Here is a 14,285-nt window from a genome sequence, read left to right as displayed (position 1 = left end):
ATTGGAACTCTGCCAAACACTCCCAGATGAGTCACTGAAGAAATGTGGACTTTGTATTTTGTAATGAGGTCATTGTCTGTTTCCATGTTTTGGATTGGCTGCAGTAGTAGAGATGGAACGAGGAAGAGGAGGAACTCTGAAGATTCTATTCCTGTTGACACTCTGTCTGCAAGACTTCACTGGTCAATGCCAAGGTACACACACACACACACACACACACACACACACACACACACACACACACACACACACACACACACACACACACACACACACACACACACACACACACACACACACACACACACACACACACACACACACAGTTTTCAGAAGCCTTTTATCAAGACACTATAAACTCAAGCACTTCTTGTCTGTTTCCAGTTTCAGGGCAGCTCTCTGACCTGAGGATAGTTCTGGTGGGGAAGACTGGATCAGGGAAGAGTGCAACAGGAAACACCATCCTGGGGAGGGAGGGGTTTAAAGAAGACTCCTCCCCTGAGTCTGTTACCTCACACTGTATGAAGCAGAGTGGAGTGGTGGCTGGAAAGAAGATCAATGTGATTGACACACCAGGACTCTTTGACACAAAATTGACTGATACGGAAATGAAAAGTGAAATAGAAAAGGCCATCTACATGTCAGTCCCAGGACCCCATGTGTTCCTGCTGGTGATCAGACTGGGGGTGAGGTTCACAGAGGAGGAGAGGAACACTGTGAAGTGGATCCAGGAGAACTTTGGAGAAGAAGCCTCAATGTTCACCATCTTGCTGTTCACACATGGAGATCAACTGAAGGGAAAATCAGTGGAGGAGTTTCTGGCTGAGAGCAAAGAGCTACGGAAACTCATCAATATCTGTGGGGGCAGATATCACTCCCTAAACAATGACAAGAGAAAACACAACACTCAGGTCCCAGAGCTGCTGAAGAAGATAGAGGAGATGGTGAACAAGAATGGAGGAAAACACTACACCAATGAGATGTACCAGGAGGCCCAGATGAAGATCGAAGAAGAGGAGGAGAGGAAGAAACAGGAAGAGGATAAGAGAGAGAAAGAGAGGCAACAGAAGGAGAGAGAAAGGATCAAAAGAGAAGAAATATTGTCTCGATGCAAGATATCAGCATTGGTCAGTTCGGCCGTATTGGGGTGGGGATACAAATTCTCCTCTCCATTGTGGTTAGCAGCAGGGTCTGTATCAGCCATTTTTGAAGGTTATCAATGCATGGACGCCTATTTCAATTGGGGCGGTTCTGACTCAAAAGAGCACGAGGAATAGGATTTCACCATCTCAGATTGTTCTGAAGTTAAGATTAGTTTTCAAGCTATTTTTTTGGGGGGTGGAAATATAATTTGATCACTGAGAAATTAAGCTAATTGACTGCACACAAATTGGCTATTTTAATTGATAAGATATTCAATAAATATACACTATATATACAAAAGTATGTGGACACGCCTTCAAATTAGTGGTTTCGGCTATTTCAGCCACACCCGTTGCTGACAGATTTATAAAATTGAGCACACAGCCATGCAATCTCTATAGACAAATATTGGCAGTAGAATGGCCTTACTGAAGAGCTCAGTGACTTTCAACATGGCACCGTCATAGGATGACACCTTTCCAACAAGTCAGTTCTTGAAATTTCGGCCCTGCTTGAGCTGCCCTGGTCAACTGTAAGTGCTGTTATTGTGAAGTAGAAACGTCTAGGAGCAACAACAGTTGAGCCGCGTCTCTGTCCTCGGTTGCAAAACTCATTACCGAGTTCCAAACGGCCTCTGGAAGCAACGTCAGCACAGGAGCTGTTCGTCGGGAGCTTCATGAAATAGGTTTCCATGGCCGAGCATCCGTACACAAGCCTAAGATCACCATACGCAAAGCGTCGGCTGGAGTGGTGTAAAGCTCGCCGCCATTGCACTCTGGAGCAGTGGAAACACGTTCTCTGGAGTGTTGAATCAAGCTTCACCATCTGGTAGTCCGACAGATGAATCTGGGTTTGGCGGATGCCAGGAGAACACTACCTGCCCAAATTCTGTTTGAATTTTGTTTGTTTCCATTCCTGTCATAACATTTTTTTATCTGACCTGGACTTTACTTGCATAAAAATGTTGGATATGAAATCAAAAGAATTCACGCCTTGACATCAACCAGAGTTACAGTGACCTAAAATCACAAAACATTACAAATATTCATATCATGTGTAATAGTACAGTATAAACACCATTAATCATATCAACTTTATAAGTCTAAAAACACTATTCTTTACATCTGCCAAGAGAAACAGAGATTCGTCCTCCTCTTTGAAGTGGGTCATCAAGAAAAGAATGTCAGAATGGTCTTTTGGCTTTTAAAAATGTTGACAATTCTCTTACTCTTGTCCAGGAGAGCTTGAGTCAGGCGACTGTCAATCACGATGCCAGTGAGGGATATTGAAGTGGTCGCAGGGCCATAACTTGGTGAAAAGGAAAGGCCACTGTTCCTGGAGGTCACTGATGCTTGGAGGAGGACAAGAGTCCTATCCATTGTTACAGATAATATCCATTCTTCATTTTCTTAAAAAAATGACAAAGAATAGAATGTTAGGCTATGTGCTGCACTCCATACCAGCACAAGAAGACAAACAAACAATTTAAAGAAACATTTGTATTATTTTGTACTTTTATGTATTTTGGGCATTTCTGTCCCTTTTTGTTACATTTGTCTCGCTCCTTCATAGCATAAACCATTTATTTGGAGGGCAAACCAATTAACTATTTACAGATCTTTTTAACCTTGTGTGTGTGTGTACACTTAGAAAAAGGGTTATTTGGCTGTCCCCATAGGAGAACCCTTTTTGTTCCCAGGTAGAACCCTTTTGGGTACCATGTAGAACCCTCTGTGGAAAGGGTTCTACATGGAACCCAGAATAGTTCTACCTGGAACCAAAAGGGTTATAAATGTAATGTTACCTGGAATCAAAAAGGGATCTTCAAAGGGTTCTCTTATGGGGACAGCCAAATAAACCATTTTACGTTCTAGATAGCACCTTTTTTAATAACAATTATGTAAATATGTTACATTCATCAATCAAGATCTCACCTCTTTGGTTGAAGGACTGAAGCAATTCCTGGCACTATATTGGCGTCAAATGGTCTTTGATGTCCTCCGGTTGAACATATTCAAGGTCTTTAATATTCTCCACTCCAACATTTGCCCTCAGATGCTCTGACAAAGATCTCACCGTCTCGGTCTCCAACTTGGCCAATTGGTGTTTTATTGCATCTTGAAGACCCTCCATGCCTACACTGGTTTAAGAAGAACACACTGAGTGATTCAGGGAAACAGAGAAACCTGAAAGATCAATGCAACAGACCGACATGTCAACTAGGCTACTGTTGGCTAACACAATCCTAACAAGCTAACGTTAGCTAGTTAGTTAGTAGCTTAGTTAAGAAAACCTGCAGTAGGTATATAGAATAATATAGTGTATGGAATTACTACATACTAATCAGCTGCACAAAAATATTTAGGCGACTTTTCCACAACAATAAAATAGCTAGAGTAGAACATAAAGCTTATTTTCTCATGAGTCTTCCCTCACAGACCGTTTGGCGAGGCGCATCGCATTAGTGGAAATCAAGACTTTTCTCAGGGCAGGCCTGGTTGTAGATAGATTCGAGTCGCGTCGGGGACATTGTTAGTATTTTAGCTTTCTATAACCTTTACCTAATTATCCTAACCTGCTGCGTTAATTCTCCTAACCTGCTACGAAAAGTATATTCTGCTAGTCAAATCCGGCAGAGCTGCCCTGAGAACAGTCTTGGTTTCAACAGTGTTCCTGCACTACTGTAAAGAAATACAGTAAGTTAGAGTAATTTTTTACAGGAGGCTTACATTTAAAGTTAACAGTATTTTTCAGCATTTTACCCATGATGCAGTGCAATCTACAGTATGAATGCTGTAAAACACATTTAAGTTATTTTACTGTGAATTCTACCGTGTTTTACTGTTGAAATTACAGAACAGTCTTACAGTGTACAGCATGGTCCAGAAGGTTAATGTTTTCTACAGTTTACTAAACCACTACTGATTTAGAACCATGAAGTTACCTCAAGTCAGCACAAAGACAACAGGAGCACCGCCTCCGCTATTCCAGCACCATTTACACTTAAACATTTAAACGTCATCAAATCAAGAAAGCTATATCTGCATAGTATAATACACAGAAAGCACACTTAAAGGTACCAAAAACAATTTAGTCCAATCAATGTTGCTAAATATCATGTGGCTTCCCTTGGTACTGATTTCTGTGTGCGCAAGTAAAACAAAACATGTTGACTCACCCTACTTGTAGACTAGTTGAACGCCAATGTCATCCTCCTCTCTTTCATGTTGGCTAAACGGTCTATGACTCTGTCATACAGTACACCATTCATTTTTTGTTGTCATATGCTACCTAGCTAAAATGCTTGCTAGCTTAAATTCCTCACATTGGCAACAATGAACCAGCTAAGTTAGCTAGCTAGTTAAAGTGAGCCTACTAGGCTACATCTAGGCTAAGATAGAACTTCAATCTTCTTAGGCCAGTGGCACAACATATTATTTTCTGGTTAGATCAGAATGCTGTCATAATCATTGACCTGTACAGATAATTAAGTCAAAACTAGTCTCCATCCATGGCTTAGGAAAGGGCCAATTTAGCAAGCTAGCTACTGCAGGACATCAACAGGATGTTGCTACTGCAGGACATCAACAGGATGTTGCTACTGCAGGACACAAACACAAACAGACCAGAAACAGACACGTTTTTATGAAGATTAGGTTTTTCTTAGGATGTGATTTGATTGGTTTATCCCTTGAGGCCGTTTTGCTGCACCAGGACAACCCACATTTCAGCTCAACGCTGATTAGCTAATTATTTTATCATGTTTTTATCAAGAGAGGCTAAATGCTTGCTGGCATCAATCAAATTCTATGGCGGCAACATGTTATATATTCTATTTTGGTCCAGACGGCATCAGACACATTTGCTACTCATCCTGAGACAGAGGGGCATTTTACTCGCTCAGATCATTTCTCTGTTGAGATTCAGCCACTTGCAAATTAACGGAAAATGATGTTGACATGGGTGAAAAGTGATTGCATTCGTTTTAGAAGAGGCTGCTTCCCGGGCCTCACTTTCAACAAAAGTGACGAAAGTTATGCACATAGAGTTAAGAAAGATGCCCCTCCTTTTCCCCTTTTATCCGTTCACGTCACGGGCCAAAGCCCGGTGCACCACGGTTCAGGTTAATCAAACTCCCTCAGTGGAGGACTCAGGGAATCAAGGCAATGTAACTGAAATCCTCCTTCAGAAGTGTGGGCCTTTTTGAAACCAGCACTGCCTATTCTGTCCTCCACCTCCACCTCCCTCTTCCTCTCTTCTCTTCTTCCTATTCCAATCAGCACCTCCCTCCGCCTCTCTTCCCTCTTATTCCATCCAGCACCTCCCTCCGCCTCTCTTCCCTCTTATTCCATCCAGCACCTCCCTCCGCCTCTCTTCCCTCTTATTCCATCCAGCACCTCCCTCCGCCTCTCTTCCCTCTTATTCCGTCCAGCACCTCCCTCCTCCTCTCTTCCCTCTTATTCTGTCCACCACCTCCCTCCTCCTCTCTTCCCTCTTATTCTGTCCAGCACCTCCCTCCTCCTCTCTTCCCTCTTATTCTGTACACCACCTCCCTCCTCCTCTCTTCCCTCTTATTCTGTCCATCACCTCCCTCCTCCTCTCTTCCCTCTTATTCTGTCCACCACCTCCCTCCTCCTCTCTTCCCTCTTATTCTGTCCACCACCTCCCTCCTCCTCTCTTCCCTCTTATTCTGTCCACCACCTCGTTCCGCCTTTCTTCTCTTCCCTCTTATTCCGTCCAGCACCTCCCTCCTCCTCTCTTCCCTCTTATTCTGTCCATCACCTCCCTCCTCCTCTCTTCCCTCTTATTCTGTCCATCACCTCCCTCCTCCTCTCTTCCCTCTTATTCTGTCCACCACCTCGTTCCGCATCTCTTCAACACCATCTACAGGACAATAAGAAATACTGCAGGCAAGTTATGGTTTATTTTTCTGTGCTAATTATGATGCCATATTTTTTAAATTTACACAAATAACCTAAATTCTTCAACTTTTGCTCGTGGGCGTGGAGAGGTGTGGCCCTTTCTGTCCAATAAGATCAAATTTCTGGGACCCGATCAAATGAACAGGGTCCCAGTGCTCCTGTCTTGAGGAGCAGACAGAAAGGGAAGCCCTGGCTGCACAGACCAGAGTCTGAGGGACCTTTTCCTGTAAACAAACTCTTGTTTTAGACACTTCCCCTCTTTCTGGTCTTTTAGAGGTCACTGTAGAGTGTATGTGTGGTCTTTTAGAGGTCACTGTAGAGTGTATGTGTGGTCTTTTAGAGGTCACTGTAGAGTGTATGTGTGGTCTTTTAGAGGTCACTGTAGAGCGTATGTGTGGTCTTTTAGAGGTCACTGTAGAGCGTATGTGTGGTCTTTTAGAGTTCACTGTAGAGTGTATGTGTGGTCTTTTAGAGGTCACTGTAGAGCGTATGTGTGGTCTTTTAGAGGTCACTGTAGAGTGTATGTGTGGTCTTTTAGAGTTCACTGTAGAGTGTATGTGTGGTCTTATAGAGGTCACTGTAGAGTGTATGGGTGGTCTTTTAGAGTTCACTGTAGAGTGTATGTGTGGTCTTTTAGAGTTCACTGTAGAGCGTATGTGTGGTCTTTTAGAGGTCACTGTAGAGCGTATGTGTGGTCTTATAGAGGTCACTGTAGAGCGTATGTGTGGTCTTTTAGAGTTCACTGTAGAGCGTATGTGTGGTCTTTTAGAGTTCACTGTAGAGCGTCTGTGTGGTCTTTAAGAGGTCACTGTAGAGTGTATGTGTGGTCTTTTAGAGGTCACTGTAGAGTGTATGTGTGGTCTTTAAGAGGTCACTGTAGAGTGTATGTGTGGTCTTATAGAGGTCACTGTAGAGCGTATGTGTGGTCTTTTAGAGGTCACTGTAGAGTGTATGTGTGGTCTTTTAGAGGTCACTGTAGAGCGTATGTGTGGTCTTTTGGAGTTCACTGTAGAGTGTATGTGTGGTCTTTTAGAGGTCACTGTAGAGTGTATGTGTGGTCTTTTAGAGTTCACTGTAGAGTGTATGTGTGGTCTTTTAGAGGTCACTGTAGAGCGTATGTCTGGTCTTTTAGAGGTCACTGTAGAGCGTATGTGTGGTCTTTTAGAGGTCACTGTAGAGCGTATGTGTGGTCTTTTAGAGGTCACTGTAGAGCGTATGTGTGGTCTTTTAGAGTTCACTGTAGAGTGTATGTGTGGTCTTTTAGAGGTCACTGTAGAGCGTATGTGTGGTCTTATAGAGGTCACTGTAGAGTGTATGTGTGGTCTTTTAGAGGTCACTGTAGAGCGTATGTGTGGTCTTTTAGAGGTCACTGTAGAGCGTATGTGTGGTCTTTGTTTAAAAAATGGCCTGCGTCCCAATGTTTAAAAAATGTACTCATGATGACTAACAGTATCAGATGCATTTTTTAAATCCAATAATAGAATAACAGGATTGTCATCTAATTAATCGTTATATTCCATCAAGTCCAAGACCTGCCTGAAATTTTTTTTTTAGACGCTCTTTAAAAAATCCAGATTGGCACTCATTAATAAAACTACACAGACCAGATTTCTTGCATTTTGCTGGAATGGAAGCTAGTATCTTATCTTTGTTTATGAGTGTAATTGGGCTTCAAGTATCAAGAAAGAATGTATCCTTATGTGGTTTAGGGGTAAGAGTTATAACACCTTATTTTAATGACGCTGGAAGCTCTCGTTTTTCAATGTCTTTCTTAAATGTGGCAAGTAAGAATTAGAGGTTTGCCCATCAGTACCAGGGGATGTGATATTCTTTAACTGTATGACATAAAATCTGATCTCCTTTGTGGTCAAATCTTCGCAGAAAACTTTATTGAATTCCTCATCAACAGAATTGCCATCAGGAATGGAGCTGAATAATTGATTTGAATTCAATCAGGCAAGAGTCATATTAGTATCAATTCTTCTAAAAGTTTCCAGTGAAGTCTAATATTGATTTATTATCCACAGTGACTATGGCATCAATGCTAAGTCTCCTAACCATATTCAGTTCACCTCTTCTCTTTTACAAAATAAATAAATACCTGCTGTTCTTTTCTAACCACTGTTTTATAGATCTTATAAAAGCACCTCTATCTTTAAACGTGACATAGAAGAATGTTGGTGGATTGAGACGCATCCAAAGCAAAAAAATGCAACATCGGAGAATGCAGTGGATTGAGACGCAAACCAATGCAAAAAAAACATATGTCTAGCTTAAATTGAGAGATTTTTATGGGGATTTTGGTATTATGCTAATTTGATTTGCATGGGGCATTGACCTTAGTGGGTTAAGTTCTCAAATGGAAATAAAAAAGTGCAATGAATTTAGGAAAATGTAGGAATCAACTGTCTGCCATACAGTAAGTGCACATTGCTAATAGTTAATGTAGGAATCAACTGTCTGCCATACAGTAAGTGCACATTGCTAATAGTTAATGTAGGAATCAACTGTCTGCCATACAGGAAGTGCACATTGATAATAGTTAATGTAGGAATCAACTGTCTGCCATACAGGAAGTGCACATTGCTAATAGTTAATGTAGGAATCAACTGTCTGCCGTACAGGAAGTGCACATTGCTAATAGTTAATGTAGGAATCAACTGTCTGCCGTACAGGAAGTGCACATGTCACGACTTCTGCCGAAGTCGTTGCCTCTCCTTGTTCGGGCGGTGCTCGGCGGTCGACGTCACCGGTCTTCTAGCCATCATTGATCCATTTTTCATTTTCCATTGGTTTTGTCTTGTCTTCCCACACACCTGGTTTCAATCTCATTCATTACCTGTTGAGTATTTAACCCTCTGTTTCCCCTCATGTCTTTATCAGAGATTGTTTTATGTCAGTGTTGTTTATGGTTGTATAGGTGCGCGACGGGTCCTCGTACCCATGTTTATTTTATGTATGTACATATTAGTGTTTGGAGCATGTTAAGTGGACATTTAGTAAAAGACTCCATTTACACTCCGTTTGACTCTCCTGCGCCTGACTTCCCTGCCACCTATACACACGACTCTGACAGCACATTGCTAATAATTAATGATATCTATATGATGTGTAATTTTTGTGTACAGAATTGTTATTAGAGGACGGGACATGGTGCGTCTGTCGGGTGAGTATGTATACTCATGTTTTACCACACTAATTTAGTTCTGAATACGTTTCTAGCCAACGTGCAGTAATTATATTTCAGTTTTTAAAATGTAGTTGCAAGGGAAATCGTTACAGTTGTTGTGTGAGGCTGAGAGAGACAGAGAGAGAGAGACAGGGAGGGAGAGAGAGAGGGAGAGAGAGAGACAGCCGTACAGGAAGTGCACATTGCTAATAGTTATATTTGTAGAAGAACATGTATAGCTACTTCCCTTACAGGTTCAGCAACACCTACACCAGAAAATCAGAGAAGTTTGAATCATCATTTTTTGATGTACAGATGTAAAATCTTAATTTTACCAATATTACTGTAGCAAAATAACACTGCGGCAACAGGATTTTAAAGTTTTGTCGATAATGTTGCTTTATCGGTGGTTAGGCTATTAGCTAGACAAAAGTACTGTAGTACTGAGCAATAGTGTTAATATGACCATGTGTTAGGGTGGGTTTTCAGTTCATTTATGTTAATCACAAAGCAGGAAAATTCTCAGCAACAAAACAGTGATTAAATTAAGATCCTACAGCTATATGCATTGTTGTACGTGGCTGAATCAACTCTATGTATTAAAATCTGTCAAATAAAATGAATTCATTCGTTCTTTCATTCATTCATTCATTCTTCAGAACTTGGCCAATATTGTCAATAGCCACCCTATTGGGTCTCCAGGCCCGGTCCAGATTCAACCAATCCCTAGCCTGGCCTTGGCCTGGCCCCTAGAGCCTGGCCCCTTACAACCAACCCCTAGCCTGACCTCAAGCCTGGTCCTTACAGGCTGGCGCCTTACAACCAACCACTAGCCTCATTACTACAGCCTACATACTTCCTGTAGATCTGGAGGAGTTGGACAGGTATAAGCAACATGGTAGTGACTTTACCTTGCCTGCTGATAGGTTAGGTGGAACTTCCACCATACTGCTGATACCTACCCAAGCCTTTCAGATCTACTCCAGTCCCTGGGGGATTGGGGCGAGGGGATGCAGAGTGTAGGGGAAGTTTAGAGAAACAGTCCACGTGTTCGTACCAAATGGCATTCTGTTTCCTATACAGTGCACTACTTTTGACCAGGGCCCTGCTCTAAAGTAGTAGACTATGAGGGGAATAGGGTGTCGTTTGGGACGCAGGCCATGTTTGTCAGAACTGTAGACAATCCAGGGAAGCAGGAACCTCCCCTCCATTCTGCCAGATGCACAGGATATTCCTTTCTTTGTTTGTGAGAAAACTTCAGTACTCAGACGCTTGTTCAACGCAGGCAGGGGAGCTGAACGAGCTGGGTCAACACAGGGGACCTGAACGAGCTGGGTCAACACAGGGGACCTGAACGAGCTGGTTCAACACAGGCAGGGGACCTGAAAGAGCTGGTTGAACACAGGCAGGGGACCTGAAAGAGCTGGTTGAACACAGGCAGGGGACCTGAAAGAGCTGGTTGAACACAGGCAGGGGACCTGAAAGAGCTGGTTCAACACAGGGGAGCTGAAAGAGCTGGTTGAACACAGGCAGGGGAGTTGAAAGAGCTGGTGACATTTGACAATATATTGGCAAAGAGGGACAGAACCATGGCTGAAGGTAAAACTCAATATTTGGTTTAATATCTTATATTATATAATGAAATATCATATACGTTCACTGTTTGAGAAGGATGTAGCAGACTGATCTGTTCATTAAACCTGGAACACGTGTAGCTATCACAATGATTCTGTACTTCAAATTCAGCTGTTTAAACATTTAACTGAAATATACTTGTTATGTTATCCTAACAGCTATACCACTCAGAGAGATGGAGCTGAAACGGCTGCCTGAGTCTGATGGGTGTGGCTCAACACATCATGATGGTATGTACTCTGTTTGGACTGTGATGTTATGGTCTCTAATGGTTGAGTCACATCATGATGGTATGTACTCTGTTTTGACTGTGGTATGTACTCTGTTTGGACTGTGATGTTATGGTCTCTAATGGTTGAGTCAAATCATGATGGTATGTACTCTGTTTAGACTGTGATGTTATGGTCTCTCATGGTTGATACTAACTTTACTAGTAACTTATAATACTAACTCTACTAGTAACTTATAATACTAACTCTACTAGTAACTTATAATACTAACTCTACTAGTAACTTATAATACTAACTCTACTAGTAACTTATAATACTAACTCTACTAGTAACTTATAATACTAACTCTACTAGTAACTTATAATACTAACTCTACTAGTAACTTATAATACTAACTCTACTAGTAACTTATAATACTAACTCTACTAGTAACTTATAATACTAACTCTACTAGTAACTTATAATACTAACTCTACTAGTAACTTATAATACTAACTCTACTAGTAACTTATAATACTAACTCTACTAGTAACTTATAATACTAACTCTACTAGTAACTTATAATACTAACTCTACTAGTAACTTATAATACTAACTCTACTAGTAACTTATAATACTAACTCTACTAGTAACTTATAATACTAACTCTACTAGTAACTTATAATACTAACTCTACTAGTAACTTATAATACTAACTCTACTAGTAACTTATAATACTAACTCTACTAGTAACTTATAATACTAACTCTACTAGTAACTTATAATACTAACTCTACTAGTAACTTATAATACTAACTCTACTAGTAACTTATAATACTAACTCTACTAGTAACTTATAATACTAACTCTACTAGTAACTTATAATACTAACTCTACTAGTAACTTATAATACTAACTCTACTAGTAACTTATAATACTAACTCTACTAGTAACTTATAATACTAACTCTACTAGTAACTTATAATACTAACTCTACTAGTAACTTATAATACTAACTCTACTAGTAACTTTGAGCAGGATGTTATGGTTAAAATAATCATTGAATGAATCATTGAATCAATTGAATGAATTAAATGAATCAACATACATTATCTCTATTTTACAGTGTGATACTTGAATTACTTTTAATGTTTTGTTGTTGTTATAGTTACTGGTAGCTACATTGACTTTATCTGTGTGGTTTTTACAGGGTCTGGTTTGACTGCTGACCTGAGGATTGTGTTGCTAGGGAAGACTGGAGCAGGGAAGAGTGCAACAGGAAACACCATCCTGGGGAAGAATGTATTTAAAGTCGACTCTTCGCCTGCGTCAGTGACCGGACAGTGTGAGAGACAGAGTGGAGAGGTCAACGGGACGACGGTTCATGTGGTTGACACACCGGGCCTCTTCGACACAGCCAGGTCGGACGAAGAAGTGAAAGAGAAAATAGAGGAGTGCGTTAACATGTCCGTCCCGGGACCCCACGCCTTCCTGCTGGTGATCAGGCTGGGGGTGAGGTTCACAGAGGAGGAGAGGAACGCCGTGAGGTGGATCCAGGAGAACTTTGGAGAGGACGCCTCCATGTACACCATCTTGCTGTTCACCTGTAAAGACCAGCTGAAGGGGAAACAGGTGACAGATTCTCTGAAGATGTGTAAAGAGCTACGGAGACTCTCCATCACTTTAGGCGGCGGGTATCACTCGTTCAACAACGACGCCAAAGACGACCCCGCTCAGGTCCCAGAGCTGCTGGAGAAGATCAAAGAGATGGTGGAGCTGAACGGAGGAGAGCACTACACCAACGAGATGTACCAGAAGGCTCAGAGGAAGATCAGAGAGGCGGAGGAGAGGAGGAAGGAGGAGGAGAAAAGAAGGAAGGAGGAGGAGGAGAGTAAATTAAAAGAAGAGGTAAAGGTAGAGATAGAGAAAGAAAAGGAGGAAGAGAAAAGGGAGAAGGTAGATAAAAAGAGGAATCTCCGCATCGCTCTAGCAGTAACAGTAGTGTGTGTAGTAGTAGGGGTGATCATAGCAGCTGCTGCTGATACCACAGTGGCCCTGGCTCTAGCTCCACTCTTACTGGTGCTGGGAGCAGCCAGTGGAATAACGGCGATCTGCCTAAAGAATGGAAGGTGTGGAGCTAAAACACCTGTCTCTGTAGCTGTATAACAATCACATACTGTATACCTCATTAAGGCTGCTTTTACACAGGCAACACAATTCTGATCTTTTGCCACTAATTGTTTTTTTTTACCAATCCGATCTCTTGTCAATAATTGGGCAAAATATCAGAATTAGGCTGCCTGTGTAAAGATCAGAATTAGGCTGCCTGTGTAAAGATCAGAATTAGGCTGCCTGTGTAAAGATCAGAATTAGGTTGCCTGTGTAAACGAAGCCGAACAAGACCAAACAACAGAAACATAGATTGAATGATAGATAGATAGATAAAAATTGTCTTAAATCTGTTCCCTTAAGTATTTCTCTGGGTGTCCAGTGATCTATTTATTTAATCATGTGTTCAGGGATAACATTTATGAACACTTAATAAAGAGAAGTAAAGAGTCTGACTGATGACTAATGTTTTTATTACATTTCTCTGATATGCTTTAGAACATGTTTCATCCCTGTATTATGTCAGAGTGACTTTCTGACTTATAGTTTCACTATCTAGGTTTCAAACCTCGAGAGGAACCAGGCTCTGAGGGGTGTGCCGGGTGGAGATTATAACAGAACATGGCCAAGATGTTCAAATGTTCATAGATGACCAGCAGGGTCAAATAATAATAATCACAGTGGTTGTAGAGGGTGCAACAGGTCAGCACCTCAGGAGTAAATGTCAGTTCGTTTTTCATAGCCAATCATTGAGAGTGTCTCTACCGCTCCTCTTGTCTCTAGAGACTTGAAAACAGCAGGTCTGGGACAGGTAACACGTCCGGTGAACAGGTGAGGGTTCCATAGCCGCAGGCAGAACAGTTGAAACTGGAGCAGCAGCACGACCAGGTGGACTGGGGACAGCAAGGAGTCATCAGGCCAGGTAGTCCTGAGACATGGTCCTAGGGCTCAGGTCCTCCGAGAGAGAGAAAGAAAGAAAGAAAGAGAGAAAAAGAGAGAAAGAATTAGAGAGAGCATACTTAAATTCACACTGGATAAGACAGGATAAATACTCCAGATATAACAGACTGACCCTAGCCCCCCGACACATAAACTGTT

General features: G+C 41.6%; 2 protein-coding genes across 2 annotated transcripts; both read left to right on the top strand.

Annotated features, from left to right (window-relative positions):
• The first annotated feature begins 112 nt into the window (after positions 1 to 112).
• On the top strand, positions 113 to 1,379 carry LOC120038201 (GTPase IMAP family member 7-like). The gene is made up of 2 exons (XM_038984061.1): positions 113 to 194; positions 385 to 1,379. The coding sequence occupies exons 1-2, from the start codon at positions 113 to 115 to the stop codon at positions 1,275 to 1,277; spliced, it is 975 nt and encodes a 324-aa protein (XP_038839989.1). The 3' UTR covers positions 1,278 to 1,379.
• A 9,111-nt stretch (positions 1,380 to 10,490) lies between these two features.
• Positions 10,491 to 13,642, top strand: LOC120038211 (GTPase IMAP family member 7-like). Its single transcript, XM_038984069.1, has 3 exons — positions 10,491 to 10,833; positions 11,028 to 11,099; positions 12,289 to 13,642. The coding sequence occupies exons 1-3, from the start codon at positions 10,824 to 10,826 to the stop codon at positions 13,242 to 13,244; spliced, it is 1,038 nt and encodes a 345-aa protein (XP_038839997.1). The 5' UTR covers positions 10,491 to 10,823; the 3' UTR covers positions 13,245 to 13,642.
• The last annotated feature ends 643 nt before the right edge of the window (positions 13,643 to 14,285 follow it).

The sequence above is a fragment of the Salvelinus namaycush genome, unplaced genomic scaffold, assembly GCF_016432855.1.
Source record: "Salvelinus namaycush isolate Seneca unplaced genomic scaffold, SaNama_1.0 Scaffold21, whole genome shotgun sequence".
NCBI lineage: Eukaryota > Metazoa > Chordata > Actinopteri > Salmoniformes > Salmonidae > Salvelinus > Salvelinus namaycush.
The sequence above is the reverse complement of the archived record's forward strand: the minus strand, read 5'-3'. Positions and strand labels throughout refer to the sequence as shown.

Coding starts and splice junctions, on each gene's coding strand:
- LOC120038201 (XM_038984061.1), top strand. CDS start 113: ATGGAACGAGGAAGAGGAGGAACTCTGAAGATTCTATTCCTGTTGACA. Junction 195..384: donor CTTCACTGGTCAATGCCAAG/GTACACACACAC, acceptor GTCTGTTTCCAG/TTTCAGGGCAGCTCTCTGAC.
- LOC120038211 (XM_038984069.1), top strand. Junction 11,100..12,288: donor TGGCTCAACACATCATGATG/GTATGTACTCTG, acceptor TGGTTTTTACAG/GGTCTGGTTTGACTGCTGAC.